Source organism: Sorghum bicolor, chromosome 4 (assembly GCF_000003195.3).
Source record: "Sorghum bicolor cultivar BTx623 chromosome 4, Sorghum_bicolor_NCBIv3, whole genome shotgun sequence".
Taxonomy (NCBI): Eukaryota; Viridiplantae; Streptophyta; class Magnoliopsida; order Poales; family Poaceae; genus Sorghum; species Sorghum bicolor.
Genome location: NC_012873.2, coordinates 54,654,103 through 54,669,145, shown reverse-complemented (window position 1 = coordinate 54,669,145; position 15,043 = coordinate 54,654,103). Strand labels below are relative to the sequence as shown.

Here is a 15,043-nt window from a genome sequence, read left to right as displayed (position 1 = left end):
AGACTTGCTTATTCACCAAGACTTCACTTGGGTGGTTGTGGCATAGAAGGTTAGCACATGTTGGAATGGGCACACTCAAGAAGTTGATGAAGAAAGAATTGATTAGAGGCTTGAAGGATGTGACATTTGAGAAGGAAAAGCTTTGTAGTGCATGTCAAGCGGGCAAACAAGTTGCAAACACCCATCCAACCAAGGCCTATCTCTCTACTTCAAGAGTGCTTGAGCGACTTCACATGGACTTATTTGGACCAACCACATATGCTAGTCTTGGGGGCAACAAATATTGCTTGGTCATAGTTGATGATTTTTCCCGGTACACTTGGACATTCTTCTTGCAAGACAAGGCTGAAGTTGCATCAATATTCAAGAAGTTTGCAAAGAATGCCCAAAATCAATTTGATGTGAAAATCAAGAAAATTAGAAGTGACAATGGCAAAGAGTTTGACAACACGAACATTGAAGAATATTGTGATGAAGTGGAAATCAAGCATGAGTTCTCCTCAACATACACACTACAACAAAATGGGGTTGTAGAAAGAAAGAACCAGACATTGATCACCTTGGCAAGAACAATGTTAGATGAATACAACACTTCAGAGAAGATGTGGGCCGAGGCAATCAACACCGCATGCTATGCTTCAAACCGGCTCTTTCCTCACAAGTTCCTAGAGAAGACACCATATGAGTTGTTCAATGGGAAGAAGCCCGATGTCTCATTCTTTAGAGTGTTTGGGTGCAAATGCTACATCTACAAGAAGCGCCAACACTTGGGAAAGTTCCAAAGAAGATGTGACATTGGCTACTTGGTTGGCTATTCATCAAAGTCCAAGGCATATAAAGTCTTTAACCATGCCACAAACATGGTTGAGGAAACATTTGATGTTGAATTTGATGAAACTAATGGCTCCCAAGGAGCAAGTGATAATCTTGATGATGTAGGTGGTGAACCATTGAGGGATGCCATGAAGAACATGCCGGTGGGAGACATCAAGCCAAAAGAAGATGATGAAGATGTGCAAATTATTGAGCCACCATCCACCTCACATGTTCCACAAGATGAAGATAAGGATGTGAGAGATGCTCATGAAGACACTCAAGTCACTCATGAAAAAGTGGTGGCACAAGCACAAGATGTTGATGCTCCCCAACCAACCCCTCAAGTGGCACCAAGAAGAACATCACATCTCCTCCAAGATCACTCTCAAGATCTCATCATCGGGAGTCCATCACGTGGTGTAACTACTCGTTCTAGACATGCTTTATTTATTGAACATCACGCTTTTGTGTCTCTTGAAGATGAACCAAAGACTATAGAGGAAGCTCTTCGTGATGCGGATTGGATCATGGCCATGCAACAGGAGTTGAACAACTTCTCTTGCAACCAAGTATGGACACTTGAAGAGCGACCCAAAGATGCAAGAGTGATTGGAACAATGTGGGTCTTCCGGAACAAGAAGGATGATCAAGGCAAAGTGGTGCGCAACAAGGCAAGACTTGTGGCAAAAGGCTTTTCACAAGTGGAAGGTCTTGACTTCGGTGAAACCTTTGCACCGGTGGCAAGACTTGAAGCAATCCGTATCCTACTTGCATATGCATCTAGTCATGATATCAAGTTATTTCAAATGGATGCGAAAAGTGCTTTTTTGAATGGATATATTAATGAGCTTGTCTATGTTGAGCAACCCCCCAGTTTTGAAGATCCTAGGTACCCCAAGCATGTCTACCGGTTGTCCAAGGCTGTCTATGGTCTCAAGCAAGCTCCTAGAGCTTGGTATGAGAGGCTTAGGGACTTCCTCATTGAGAAGGGCTTCAAGATTGGGAAAGTTGACACAACACTCTTCACCAAGAAAATGAATGGGGAAATCTTCATTTGCCAAGTTTATGTTGATGATATTATTTTTGGCTCTACTAATGAAGATTTTTGCAAGGAATTTGGTGATTTGATGTCCAAGGAGTTTGAGATGTCCATGATTGGCGAGCTATCCTTCTTCCTAGGATTTCAAGTCAAACAAATGAAGGAAGGAGTCTTCATCTCTCAAGAGAAGTACACTCAAGATCTTCTCAAGAGGTTCAAGATGATGGATTGCAAACCAATCAAGACTCCCATGGCATCAAATGGGCATCTTGACTTGGATGAGGGAGGTAACCCAATTGACAAGACTCTCTATCGCTCCATGATAGGAAGTCTACTCTACCTCACCGCATCTAGGCCCGATATCATGTTTAGTGTGTGTATGTGTACAAGATATCAAGCAATGCCTATGGAATCTCACTTGATTGCGGTCAAGAGAATTCTTAGGTATCTAAAATACACACCTTGCCTAGGTTTGTGGTATCCCAAAGGTGCAAGATTCCAACTTGTTGGCTATTTCGATTCGGATTATAACGGGTGCCGGATTGATAGAAAAAGCACATCCGGAGGGTGCCACTTCCTAGGTAGATCACTTGTCTCTTAGATGTCAAATAAACAAAATAGTGTCGCCTTGTCAACGGCCGAGGTGGAATACATTGCCGCCGATGCTTGTTGTGCACAAATACTCTACATGAAACAAACTTTGCTAGACTATGAAGTAGTACTAGACAAAGTACCTTTGTTGTGTGACAACGAAAGTGCCGTAAAACTTGCAAACAACCCGGTTTAACACACCCGCACAAAACATATTGACATCCGCCACCACTTCCTTAGGGATCATGTTGCTAAAGGTGACATATCTCTAGAGAATGTAGGAACGGAAAATCAATTGGCGGATATCTTCACAAAACCTCTAGTTGAAGCTAGGTTTTGTATGTTGAGAAATGAACTTAATGTACTTGATTTCTCTAACTTCACTAAAAGATAAAGTTGTGTGTTGAAACTTGTAAATAGCTTTTGCTTTGCATATCATGCAAACTAAAACTAAAATACAAAACTTGCATGTAGGGCTTGTCTAACATGGTTAAGATAACCCCCTTATGTGTGTGAAAAAGCTTAACCTTGGATCAAACTTGACAAGCATTAGTTTACTTTCAAGTTTTGCATTTCACTCATATCATATGCATGCTTGTTAGTTGACCGTTTCTTTTCGGTTATTCTTTGAGCATCCGCTGTGTTCGTCCATAGATAGGGAGAGCATTCAAAGCTCTTTATGATCAAAACCCCTAGCTTTATGGCCATATGATGCTCCTTGGTGATTTCTCGAATTATTCTCATAAAAACTACTAAGCCTATAGCTAAATATTTGTGAAAACTTGAGAGTTTGAGAGAAGTCACTCATACCAGTTCCATTTGGTGTTTATTTGTGTGTCTTTGAAGATGGAACTTGGTTGGGTCAAAGTCGGACGTAAAGCTAAGTCGAAAAAGGACTTAGAGGAGCACCGGACGCTGTCTCGGTGCGTCCGGTGCGATGAGTGTGCCAGACTGCACTCACCGAACGCAGGAACAGTGTCCCTGCAGCGTCCGGTGAGGTGCGTCCGGTGCTCACCATGCGTGCCCTAGGGCACCGGACGCTAAAGCCAGTGTCCGGTGGCCATCGCCTATCAGCGGCAGAAAAAGGCAAGGGCAAGAAGCTAGCCACCAAGAAGCGCAAGGCCAGTGATAGAGAGGCAGAGGTGGCAGAGGCAGTTGCAGCAGCGGTTGAGGCAGCTGAGAGAGGTGGATGCTCAGTTGCTCTGAGGATTGGGGATGACCTTACGCCACAGCAGCGGTGTGCAGTTCTTCAGACAGAGGCACTCCATGGATCCCCTCCAGGCACAGTTATGATAGGGGGCCAGCGGGTCAGGATTGTGGTCAGAGATCTAGCCCAGGAGGATCCAGAGACAGAGGCCCAGGCAGAGGGTCCAGCAGAGGCACAGGAGCAGCTCCTTAGGAGGTCGACTCGTGCACGTGCCCAGGCCACTCCTCGGACTGGTACGCCGGGTCTGTCTACTTCCACTGCTCGTGCTACACCAGTTAGAGGCACACCAGCTGCCCGTCAGGGGCCAGTGAGGATACACAGGGATCTCACTCTTGTGTCAGCCAGAGAGATCCAGCAGCTGCAGTTCGTTCCGTTTCCTACTTGGTTTCCAGCTGCTAGGGATCCACGAGCCGGTGCCAGGTTCTACACTGTGGTCCAGGAGGACATCTACGAGGCACTGGTTCGCTCTCAGTCTCAGTTCAGGGAGCACAGAGTTATTGATCTTCAGATACTAGGGAACGTGGTTGGGGCAGATATCAGACAGTACTTCACCTACCTCCACGGCCTCCCAGAGTTGCTAGCTCTCCCTGATACTTACTGTGAGCAGTGGGTCAGAGAGTTCTATGCTTGAGTGTGGATCTCTCCGGATCACAGCTATATACACTACGCTCTGGCAGGGACTGATTACAGAGTGACAGCACAGAGGGCCAGAGAGGTGCTTGGCTTGAGAGCCTACTCCACCAGGATTCACCAGCTGTGCTACGGGAACTTCGAGCCTCCTCGTCGTCCTCATGGTGGTGAGATACCACCGGTTGACTTCGTGGCTCCTTATTTCCGTCCGCCGTTTGGAGAGGCTCCAGCAGGACTGTAGGAGACTTGACTCGCCCAGCCAGGATCCTCGACTTTGTGTTGAGGAAGACTCTTCTCCCCAGGATAGGCTATAGAGATGGCTTCACTCGGATTCAGCAGTGGCTCGTGGTTCACCTCATCTCACAGACAGCGTTTGACCTATGGGATCTGATAGTCTCAGAGATTGAGGACACTATTTTTGAGAGCTTCAGGGGACGGTGTCAGTTGCCGTACGCACATTGGATCACCTTGCTTATTCTCCGTGCTAGGCCAGTTCCCCTACCAGCTCACCTCCAGAGAGAGCTGACTGACTCCGACACCGTCTTCCCCCACTACGACCCCAGGCAGATGTTGAGAGCACACCACGACCTCAGAGCTACTCCACCTCCTCGTGCACCACGTGGCCCTGTGCCCCCTCCTTCTCCTAGGGGCACTCGCAGTACAGGAGCAGTACCAGAGACCGAGGAGCAGCAGGACATAGCCATTGGGGCTTTTGCAGATGCTGAGGCTGAGGGAGAGTTTGACTTCACTTCGGACAGCTCGGATGATGACTATCGTCCTCCAGTGTCAGACCTTCCACCGAGGGCACACGACCACGAGGCAGGAGGCTCCTCGAGTGCTTCTGACCCCGCTCTGCTTGCCATTCTAGAGGGGTTGAGAGCCGATCAGCGGCGGGCAGCTGAGGAGCAGGCGAGGAGAGACAGGGACCAGGCTGCCATCAATGCAGCCGTGCAGGCTAGGCAGGATGAGCTCCAGCGACAGTTTCTGACTTTTCAGGAGCAGCAGCTTGCGTTCTAGGCCCAGCAGACAGCGATGATGGCCGCCTCAGGGATTCAAATTCCGCACATACAGCTCCCAGGCACTTCGACTGTCAGGCCACTCAATCCAGCTCCTCAGACTCAGAGCCAGTCACAGCAGCCTCTCTAGCTACCCGCTCAGAGTCAGTTGTTTTCGACGCCTCAGCACCAGGTCTCCCAGGGTGCTATCTCCTCTGGCTTTGAGCAGGTACCACAGTTTATGCCTCTCCGCTCAGGCTTTACACCTCAGTCAGCGACAGCGTCACAGCTAGTGTTGGACTCGTCGACAGACCCGCACCTCAGCTTCTCTTACAGTGCTCTGACTGGTGACCCTAAGCCTCCACCTCAGCAGGCTCCTGCAGCCTTTACGGCACCAGTCACCACCACAGAGCATCTGTCGTCGTCAGTAGCGTCGTCTGAGCAGCTCGCACCGTCGTCCACCGTGCCCGAGACTTCAGCTACAGCGACCGAGTCCGTGCCAGCTTCGTCAGCAGGACTCGAGCAGCCCGCACAGCCAGTGACAGCTCCAGCACCTCCAGAGCAGACCCAGACCGCTTCGCCAGCTCGTGCAGCTTCAGAGGGTCACTCCACCTCCTCCGCCTCGACGACCGATGGTTCAGATGACGCAGCTCGCTTTGAGGCCGTGCCGAGGGACTCCACTGCTCCGCCTCCTCCACCGTCATCTTAGTTTTTTCGCGCTTGATGCCAAAGGGGAGAGAGCTGTGAGTATGAGAGTTACGGGGAGCTAGAGAGCTGTGAGTATGAGAGTTAGGGGGAGCTAGAGAGGGCATTTTTATTCTTTTGATATACTCTTGTGTGCATTGCATTTGTGTGAGATACACTACTTGTGAGACATGACTTGTGCTTATTTGTGATATCTTATGTCATGTGTTTTGACTCATATTACCTTTGCTTCTGTGTTTTACTCCGATGTACTTATGAGCCTTGTGTTTTTATCCTGTTGTGTATCACTCACATATTTGGATGCAGGATGTTGGACTTGGTTGATATAAGCATGACTAATCCCTTTGTTCTTATTGTAACATGCTTATTGAAACCAAGTCATTTGAAAACCTCAACCTTTTTCATACTCGAGGTTATTGTCATCAATCACCAAAAAGGAGGAGATTGAAACAGCATCTAGGCCCCTAGTGATTTCGGTGATTAATGACAATATTGATTACTATGACTAACGTGTGTTTTGCAGAGGCAAAGTCATAGGTAAGGTCATGGTAATAGGTACTCGATGGACAGGGACGTACATGCCTACTTAATAGTGGAAATCGTTTTCGGTTTTCATAGGATGGATGGACATCGTCAAGACTAGACTAGGTCTAAGTGCCATATGGTGAAGAAGGGCACTTAGAGTAGTTTAGGACTTTGTTTTCCTTTGACCGTACTATTAAGAGGGGCTTTGATCTAGTAGCTTGACTTAGGCAAGGTTTTAGATTTAGGTGTGGTGCACACTTGGTAAACCTAGCACTAGGCAGCTCAGAAACAGTCCTTAGATCGAGAGAAACCAACTTCGTTTTGGAGCGATCGCGTTTCGACGAAGTTAGGGTGCCCAAGGGGGCACCAGACGCTGCACCGGACGCTCTGTGAGTGCGTCCGGTGAGGTCCTTAGCCGTTGGGAGTTCTCGGTGCTTAGGGTTAGGCACCGGACGCTGGCACCGGACTCACCGGGCAGCGTCCGGTCCCATACCCAGGGAGGTTGTAAACCTGCCCCGAGCACCGGACGCTAGCACCGGACGCACCGGGTAGCGTCCGGTCCCATGCGCAGGGAGCATGTAAAACTTCCCGGAGCACCGGACGGTGCACCGGACGCTGAGAGTTAGCGTCCGGTGACCTGTCAGACGCAAGTACAGTTAGCCATTATGGAGCACCGGACGCTCGGTGCAGTGCGTCCGGTGCAACATGAAGAGCGTCCGGTGACCCCGTTTTCAGTGGAAAACGGTTGGCTGACCTTTGGACTTCGTGGATAGTATTTATACTCCTCCACCTCGTCCATGAGAGCACTCTTGCCCATTTGAACATCTGAAAAACTTGTTGTGGAGCAAGAGAGTAGCAAGAGCCTAGAGAGGATTGAGATTTGAGTGATTTCTTGAGAGAATCCTTCTCTAGTGAATTCCAAGAGTGTGCATCCACCACTCTCTAGAGCCTTGTTTGGGTCAAGTGAGAGTTCTTTGCTTGTTACTCTTGGTGATCGCCATCACCTAAACGGTTCGGTGGTGATTGGAGGCACGAAGACCGCCCGGAGTTCTTGTGGGTGGCTTGTGTCAAGCTTGTGAGCGGTTTTGGGCGATTCACCGCGACGGAGTGTCGAAGAATCAGCCCGTAGAGAGCACTTGGTCCTTGCGCGGACCAAGGGGGAGCAAGACCCTTGCGCGGGTGCTCCAACGAGGACTAGTGGAGAGTGGCGACTCTCCGATACCTCGGCAAAACATCGCCGAGCACTTTCTTCCACTACTCCTTTACATTCTAGCATTTACTTTGTGTTTTTACATTCTTAGAATTGCCTTGCTAGAATAGGATTGGAACTAGGTTGCAAAACTTTTATCCGGTAGCTCTCTAGGTCACACTAGGCACAAGGGGTTGAATTGGAGCTTATAGGTTGCTTAAATTTTTAGAGAAGCCAAATTCACCCCCCCTCTTGGGCATCTTGATCCTTTCAACGAGGGAGGGAGAGAGCTGCCAAAGATTGAGACGAGGGCGGCGCCAACAAGCTCGGGTGGAGGCACAGGCGTGGTGCTGGGCTTCCGGGCTGCGTTGGGCTGGTTAGCATGTGGAGGGAGGAAGATAAAAGTGGTGGGAGGGAGGGTTGGCGCGCTGCTAGTGGCCACCTAGTTAGACGCTAAGATTCTCAGTGCCATACACCACTCTGTAGATGACATCCCTCACCATTGCTCTGTAGCCATGCATGAACCCAAAATTCCCCACAAATTCCCCATTCCTAATGATTTGAACCTGGAACCTTAGCTTTACCAAAGTTCATGGTCTGAATCTGTTAGAGGTGTGCGGCTCACCATAGTAGAAGATAGAGCACTAATCTTTTGACCGAGTCAATAGGAGAGTCTACTACCTATTTTTGTTTCTTTTTCATTAGATAAAAAATAATATTTACAAATTGCACATGAAAAATGGAGTACAAGGCTTCCAAGCCCAAAAAGGAAAAGGTTGTGACTATAATAAGTAGTTATCTCTCCAAGCAATGAGGGGTGCCTGTCTACTTGGCTTGGTCTTAGTGCAAACTTGTTCAAGCTCTTCCATATTTTAAGATATCACCAATCTCAAATCCAAAGATAGAAAATTCAATGGCTTTTATAACTCTCTAAACTACTAGTCAATTTACTAATTCACATGTACTGTATACATGGCTAGCTCGACATTTGGCGCGGCAAAAGGCCACATACACGCAGGCGTTTTTAGGATTACTAATCGAGATGAATGGTTGTTCGGTTAATTTAGGGCTGAATTATAGCTAGCCCATTCCTAGCATTTTTTCTGTGTTATTCCACACAGGATCAATTCCGGGGGCCCTACTCTCCGGAAGAAAAACAGGTCGTTTTCAATATGCTCACCAGGTTTCGGTAAACCACTGAGAATCACCCAATCCAGCCCACGAAGAGAAACAGACCCGTTTTGGATACAGAAGAAACGAACAAGGCCTTATTGATTTAACTTAAAAATAGTCTAAATTAGCTGAGTTTGGTTCACTAGTTGGTTAACGAGCAGTTAAAAAGCTTGATCTCAATTAGATAGGCTACAGCAAATTTTGACTAACTTTTAGCTAGCTAGCAATTAGAGCAAGTTTAATAATACAGTCCACTTGCTGGCTGTAAGGTTCCTTACAGCGTTCTTGCAGCTCACTCATACAATAGTTAGCTATTCACTATTAATAATACATGACTCACTTATCTCTCTCACAAAGTTTCTTGGTTTTTATGTCTAAGCTTGTTGTAAACTTACAGCCTGCTTCTCCTCTCTCTCTCCTCCCTTCTCTCCTCTACATCAGCATTTAGCCAGCTTACAGCCCACCATAATACTTGCTCTTAGGCAAGTCTCAATACATAGTTTCATGACACAGTTACCAAGACTATAAACTAGGTAACCGAGCCACAAGAGTTTCATGGGGATGAAACTCCTCTCTCATCTAATGAAACTCCTTCATTTAATGACCCTACCAAGTCAGCAATTTTGCTTACGTGGCAACCTATTTAATGTGCATGACACTCTCATGAAACATGCATTGAGACTGGCCTTAGGCTTTGTATCGAACAGTCCTTAAATGTCATCAATCCAAATGGTTGACTTGACTTGGAGCTCAAGAGGCTCTTGGATCAGCTCCCACGTAGTAACATTAATTATTCAGATCGAGAACCGACCGCCGTCATCAATCATTGAAAACCAGGGAGGCACCAACCACAGAAAAAATCATCTGGAAGGAAAGCGCACAGGACGATCGACCTTGGTTTTGGTAGTATGCGCAATTAAGCCAGTGAACAAGAAAAATCATCCCATCCCAGCTGTGTTGAACAAGAAACGTACCCGCATTTCAAGCCCGATCACGCGTCATCCGTCACGGCATCAGCTAGCGCAGGAGAGATTATTATTCGAACGTCTTGCCGCGCGCTGAACGGCCACACACACATTTGACAGTGGATCGGAACGCCGAGAGAGAGTTTAGCAAGCATGTCGTTGCCGGCCGTCTGCCGACCCAAGAGTTATACAACGTGATTTACTAGCTACTAACAGAATTGCGGTATTGCGAATACAGAGAGTTCTGAGAGCTAGCATTAGAGAAAAACTACAGCACTCACACAGCGGGAGTTTGAGGATTAGCATGATGATGATCATTCGCATTCCAGATGGAGGAAGGAAGGAACATGTGGTTTCGCCGTTCGCCGGATCGGAGGAAGAAACGTCGTCTTCACCCTCTGAGCCACGTGCATGCATAGCTTTTAATCTCTCCATCATCGCACCTAGAAAAAAATATTCGTTTGAATTTATCTGCAAAATCGATCGACTAGTGTTTTTTTTTTTTGACAATAAATCGTAGCCATAGGTTTACTGCTGGAGTAGTATAAATACTACACCACAGCACGGGTTCTGCTCTCAGGTCGCAGCACAGCAAACTCCAGTCCCCACGCACTTCGTCTCTTTCTACGTGCAACAACGTAGGTACAGGGGTCTCACAAAAAATCCTCGATTACATACCTTCACACCGCTCTGTGAGGGAGCCTCATCGATCAGCTAAGCAAAATGAAGGTACGCATACGTACCATAGCCGGTGCTGATCTTTTTCTCGGCTCAAACGCTAACACATACACACGTCGTCGATCCGGACGCGCAGCAAAAGATCGTGATCAGGGTGTGCATGTGCTGCGACAAGTGCCGGTCCAAGGCCATGGCGCTGGCGGCGGCGACGTGCGGCGTCGACTCCGTGGAGCTCGACGGCAAATACAGGGACGAGGTGGTCGTCGTGGGCGAGGGCGTCGACTCCGTCAAGCTCACCAGAGCGCTGCGCAAGAAGGTCGGGCACGCCGACCTCCTGCACGTCAGCGAGGTCGGCATCAAGAAAGGACAACAAGAAGCCGTCGGACACCGCGGCGCCATCCAACCCGCCGCCGTCGGCCAAACCCGCCGCCGCCATCCAACCCGCCGACGCCGCCGACCACGGCGCCACCCAACCCGCCGACGCCGCCGCAGCAGGTCACCTTCGTCTGCCACCACTGCCACCCTGTCTGCTACGGATACTACTCGTGCTACTGCTACTGCCACCGCCACTAGCTAGACGCGGCAAGGACGAGTGGAGACTGGAGACCATAACGCAGAGACGACGCGTACCAACGGATAGGATCCGAGTAGTCCATATTTTTAGTTTTTCTACCAGTAATCAACTCTATATGCGTTGCCATGCATGTAATGTGCAACTTGTTACGTGGTTATATAAACCAGTACCTAGCTCGTGTCAATAATAATGATGTAACTATATTTGTTAGATTTAGTTTGCTCGGCTTTATTTCAACTAAATTAATAAGCAAATTCGAAGTCCCATAATAAATTCTAGAAGTAATTAATTTTTCAAAAAAGAAATTCTAGAAGAAACACAGAAGATTAATCTTGTATAAAAAATTGATCAGAAAATGACTCAGCTCATCATAAGAAAAGTGGAAGGTGAAGTCATATATATTCCCATACTGGAGCTCAAGCGCGGTCAGGTCAAAATTAACGGTGTTGCGTTAACAAAGGTTTTTCATTTCCAAACTGCAACTGTTTTATTAAAAGTAAAATTAGCTAAAGTAAATATGCATGTTGTAATGTCATGCAGATCTCAAGTACATGTTTATGCATGAGCAACAAATATACATATGTTCCAGCACTCATGAAAATTCTCTCTTATCTACACTCGTCATATATGAGTGATACTAGCAAATCATTTAAAGTTACATTAATATCAATGACATATTCTTAAGGTTAACACTCATGTGCAATCATAAATCTCACTTGAAGATGATCTACCACTGATTTTGAGTGGTCTGATGTAAGTTTAAATAACGTTTATTGGTCATAGTACTTAAGAGTGTAGCCTACAATCAAAAGTCCTTATCTTTATTAGTGAAAATACAAAGGGAGAGATTTAATCAAAGATACAATTGTTTATTAAAGATGCAATAAGCACAAGAGTTTCAATTTGACCTGAGGATTAAAATTTCTAGTAACTATAATTAATAAGATCTCACAGTTTTAAAATCCAAATATAGATTAAGGTGCCATGAAACATAGGCTTCAACAAGACACCGTATATTAAGCTAAGGTTTCAAGAATGTTTATTAAAGATACGTGGAGGTGCCTGCCGTTGCAAACAGTAATTGATAAAATTATCAGAACTGTTCAGATATAATTATAGATAGTATTTGTATGTGAGTTGTGTTAGGCAGTAAACAAACAAAAAAACGTGCCATGAACTAATGAGCAGTAGTGGAATATTAAGCAACACGTGAGCAACGAACGAAGTGTGTGAACGTTATTATTAGTACGTACGTTAACTGGAAGCAGAGAGGTGGCGACGATGCATGTCATCACATTATTATTGCATGTCAGACGTGGGATTAATTTGCATGTGGCAGACAGACTGGTACATCATCCGTCAACCACCGTTCGATCGATCTCGTCTTCCAAGCCCCTACGTACGTACTGGAACAGCTCTGGATCGGAGCAAGCAGCAGAGGTACGTAGCGACGTGCTATCACGCCAGTATCTGGCCATTTTTGCGCTCTTGGCCACACAGCTCACCAGCCTCACTCAGGAAGAAGCTACCAGGGGGACGGTCGAGACAGAGCACCGAATCTTGATGGCCAATAATGCAGTGCAATGCAAAGCTAGCATCCTCGGTTTTCACTATAAAACAAAGCGTGGTGTTGCCGCGCCTGTGTGGAGTGCTTGCCCTTAATTGCTGCCATTGTGAAGTCAGGGTTTTTGCGAGGTTGATCGAGATGATGCTGTGGGGGAGAGAGGTCAGATGAAGGTAAATGACTCGTAAAGAGTAAAGGAGGATGTGCCTTATAGCAAGAAAATGTAAAGAAATAGCATGAAGATATGTAGAGCAATAGGGTAAAAAAGAATATATAGGAATTACAGTTTGACCTTTGTTGTAAGTGTACGTAGTAATACAGTGTTTTTTCCCCATTTACCTTTTGAATTTTACATATTTATGTGTGGGCTTTTTGCTATGGTACTCCAATTAACTCCTAGGAGATAAAACCTGAAATAAATCATTGCCCCTGATTTTTAGAACAAATACAACTGAAAAGTACACCAACCGTCTTCTTTCAGCACCCGAGCTCGCCTGTCCAGGCCCTTAAGTACTGGAATAGGGAGCAGCTCTGGATCGGAGCAGGTAGCAGAGGTACCCAGCGAGCTGATAAGTTCAAAATACTGTCTTTACAAGGAACACAACTTTGATAATACGGATACAGTGTTTTAGGAAACAATTTGCGGTGCAACCTGTATAGGCCACTGATTTACATGCGCTTGATTTGTAGAAGTAAAAGATGGTTTGTGTAGATTGAGATTGACTTGCCACAAAAGCTTGCTTTGCTAGCAGGTGCTTCCAATCATGTAGATTTTGCAGTTGTTGTCATTTTGCTGCAGAGGATGAAATGATGAGCTGACTCAGAGGTGAAGCTACGTTATGGCATCGGGGTCGGCCGACCTTGACGACTCGGCGGCCACATCACGTACTCTATGATTTTTCTACCAGTCTACGACCCCACCAAAAAAGAACTTCTTGACCCACATGGAAAATGATTACACTAAAACTTCTTGATCCTTACTTAGTACCAGGGGCGAAGCTGCGTTGGACTCAGGGGGTGCAAATGCACCCCCCAAAATATTCAAAAACAGTAGATTTAGTTAAAATTTCACCATATATGCACCCCCTACAATCAATCTTTATGCATCCACAAGCTAGATGCACCCCTCTCTAATTTGCTCTAGCTTCGCCACTGCTTAGTACTACTAAATAGCTCTTTTATTCTCTGGTACATTTGGAAGGTACGCAATGATAACAGGTTTCAAACTGCACATATGCACACCCATTTAGAAGCTTTGAATAATCCAACCAACTCTACCTTGGATAATCCCCAATTTTCTACTAATAATCTTTCTGCATGAATTCGACCAGCGAGCCATCAAATGAATTCTGTCACTGATCGTTACCTAGTTCATTTTCCTACTTCCATTTCAGGAATCAGATGCTACACTAATGCCTCCACAGAGCCAGACTCTACTGCATCAACACCTAGACAGGCGGGCCTAGAGATCTTCATAATTAACACTAATATACAACCCCCCATAAGTGTCTTTATCAAAGCCACTATGCAGGAATCCTCTTCAGTGATAATGGCGGAGTCAGCTGCAATGGCTTTAGCATCAACTATACTCAATCAGCTTCAATGCAGGAACACAATGATACTCTTTGATAATCAGCAGCTCGTGCACTTACTCAATGAAGTCAAACTATCCAACCCGCCGGATTGGAGAATCAAACCTTTCACTCAAATTGCAGCCAATCTTCTTTCAGGGAACTCCTCTCAAGAACACAACGATACTCTTTGATAATCAGCAGCTCGTGCACTTACTCAATGAAGTCAACCTATCCAACCCGCCGGATTGGAGAATCAAACCTTTCACTCAAATTGCAGCCAATCTTCTTTCAGGGAACTCCTCTCAAGTGCGCAGGATAAAAAGAAATCAGAACCAGATGGCTGACTCCCTAGCAAAACAGGCGCTTCACGCCCTTACAACCAATCATTTTGTTTACTGAGGCACCTGTACTAATCCTAGTCATAGAAATGATTGCCCGGTCCTACGAGCAATCAATGTTGTAACCATTAACTTTGTAATGGTTCTGTCAGCCTCGTGTTGTTAATGCAATCTTGTTTTTTGTCAAAAAAAACTCTTAATTATGTTTTTTAACTTTAACTATATACTGCATATAACAAAAGGAGTCCTAATCCCATTTTGGATTAGGATCCATGTCCAGTGAAACCAATCCAAATAAAATTCAGTCAAGGAAGACACCTAGCCGATCCAAATCAATTTACGGGTCCGAAATATCCAAATTCATGCAGTCCAACACTACGTAAATCCCATCCCTTCCATGTATCCAAATGATTGTTGCCCCAGTATCTCGGTGCTTAACCCACAACCCTAACCCTAACAAAATCTACAGGTAATCTCTCG

The 15,043-nt window shown here is 46.1% G+C and overlaps 1 protein-coding gene across 1 annotated transcript; it reads left to right on the top strand.

Moving 5' to 3' along the window:
- LOC8055415 (heavy metal-associated isoprenylated plant protein 47) lies at positions 10,434-11,297 on the top strand. Its single transcript, XM_021458151.1, has 2 exons — positions 10,434-10,564; positions 10,650-11,297. Exons 1-2 carry the CDS (start codon positions 10,559-10,561, stop codon positions 11,088-11,090), a joined length of 447 nt encoding a protein of 148 aa, XP_021313826.1. The 5' UTR covers positions 10,434-10,558; the 3' UTR covers positions 11,091-11,297.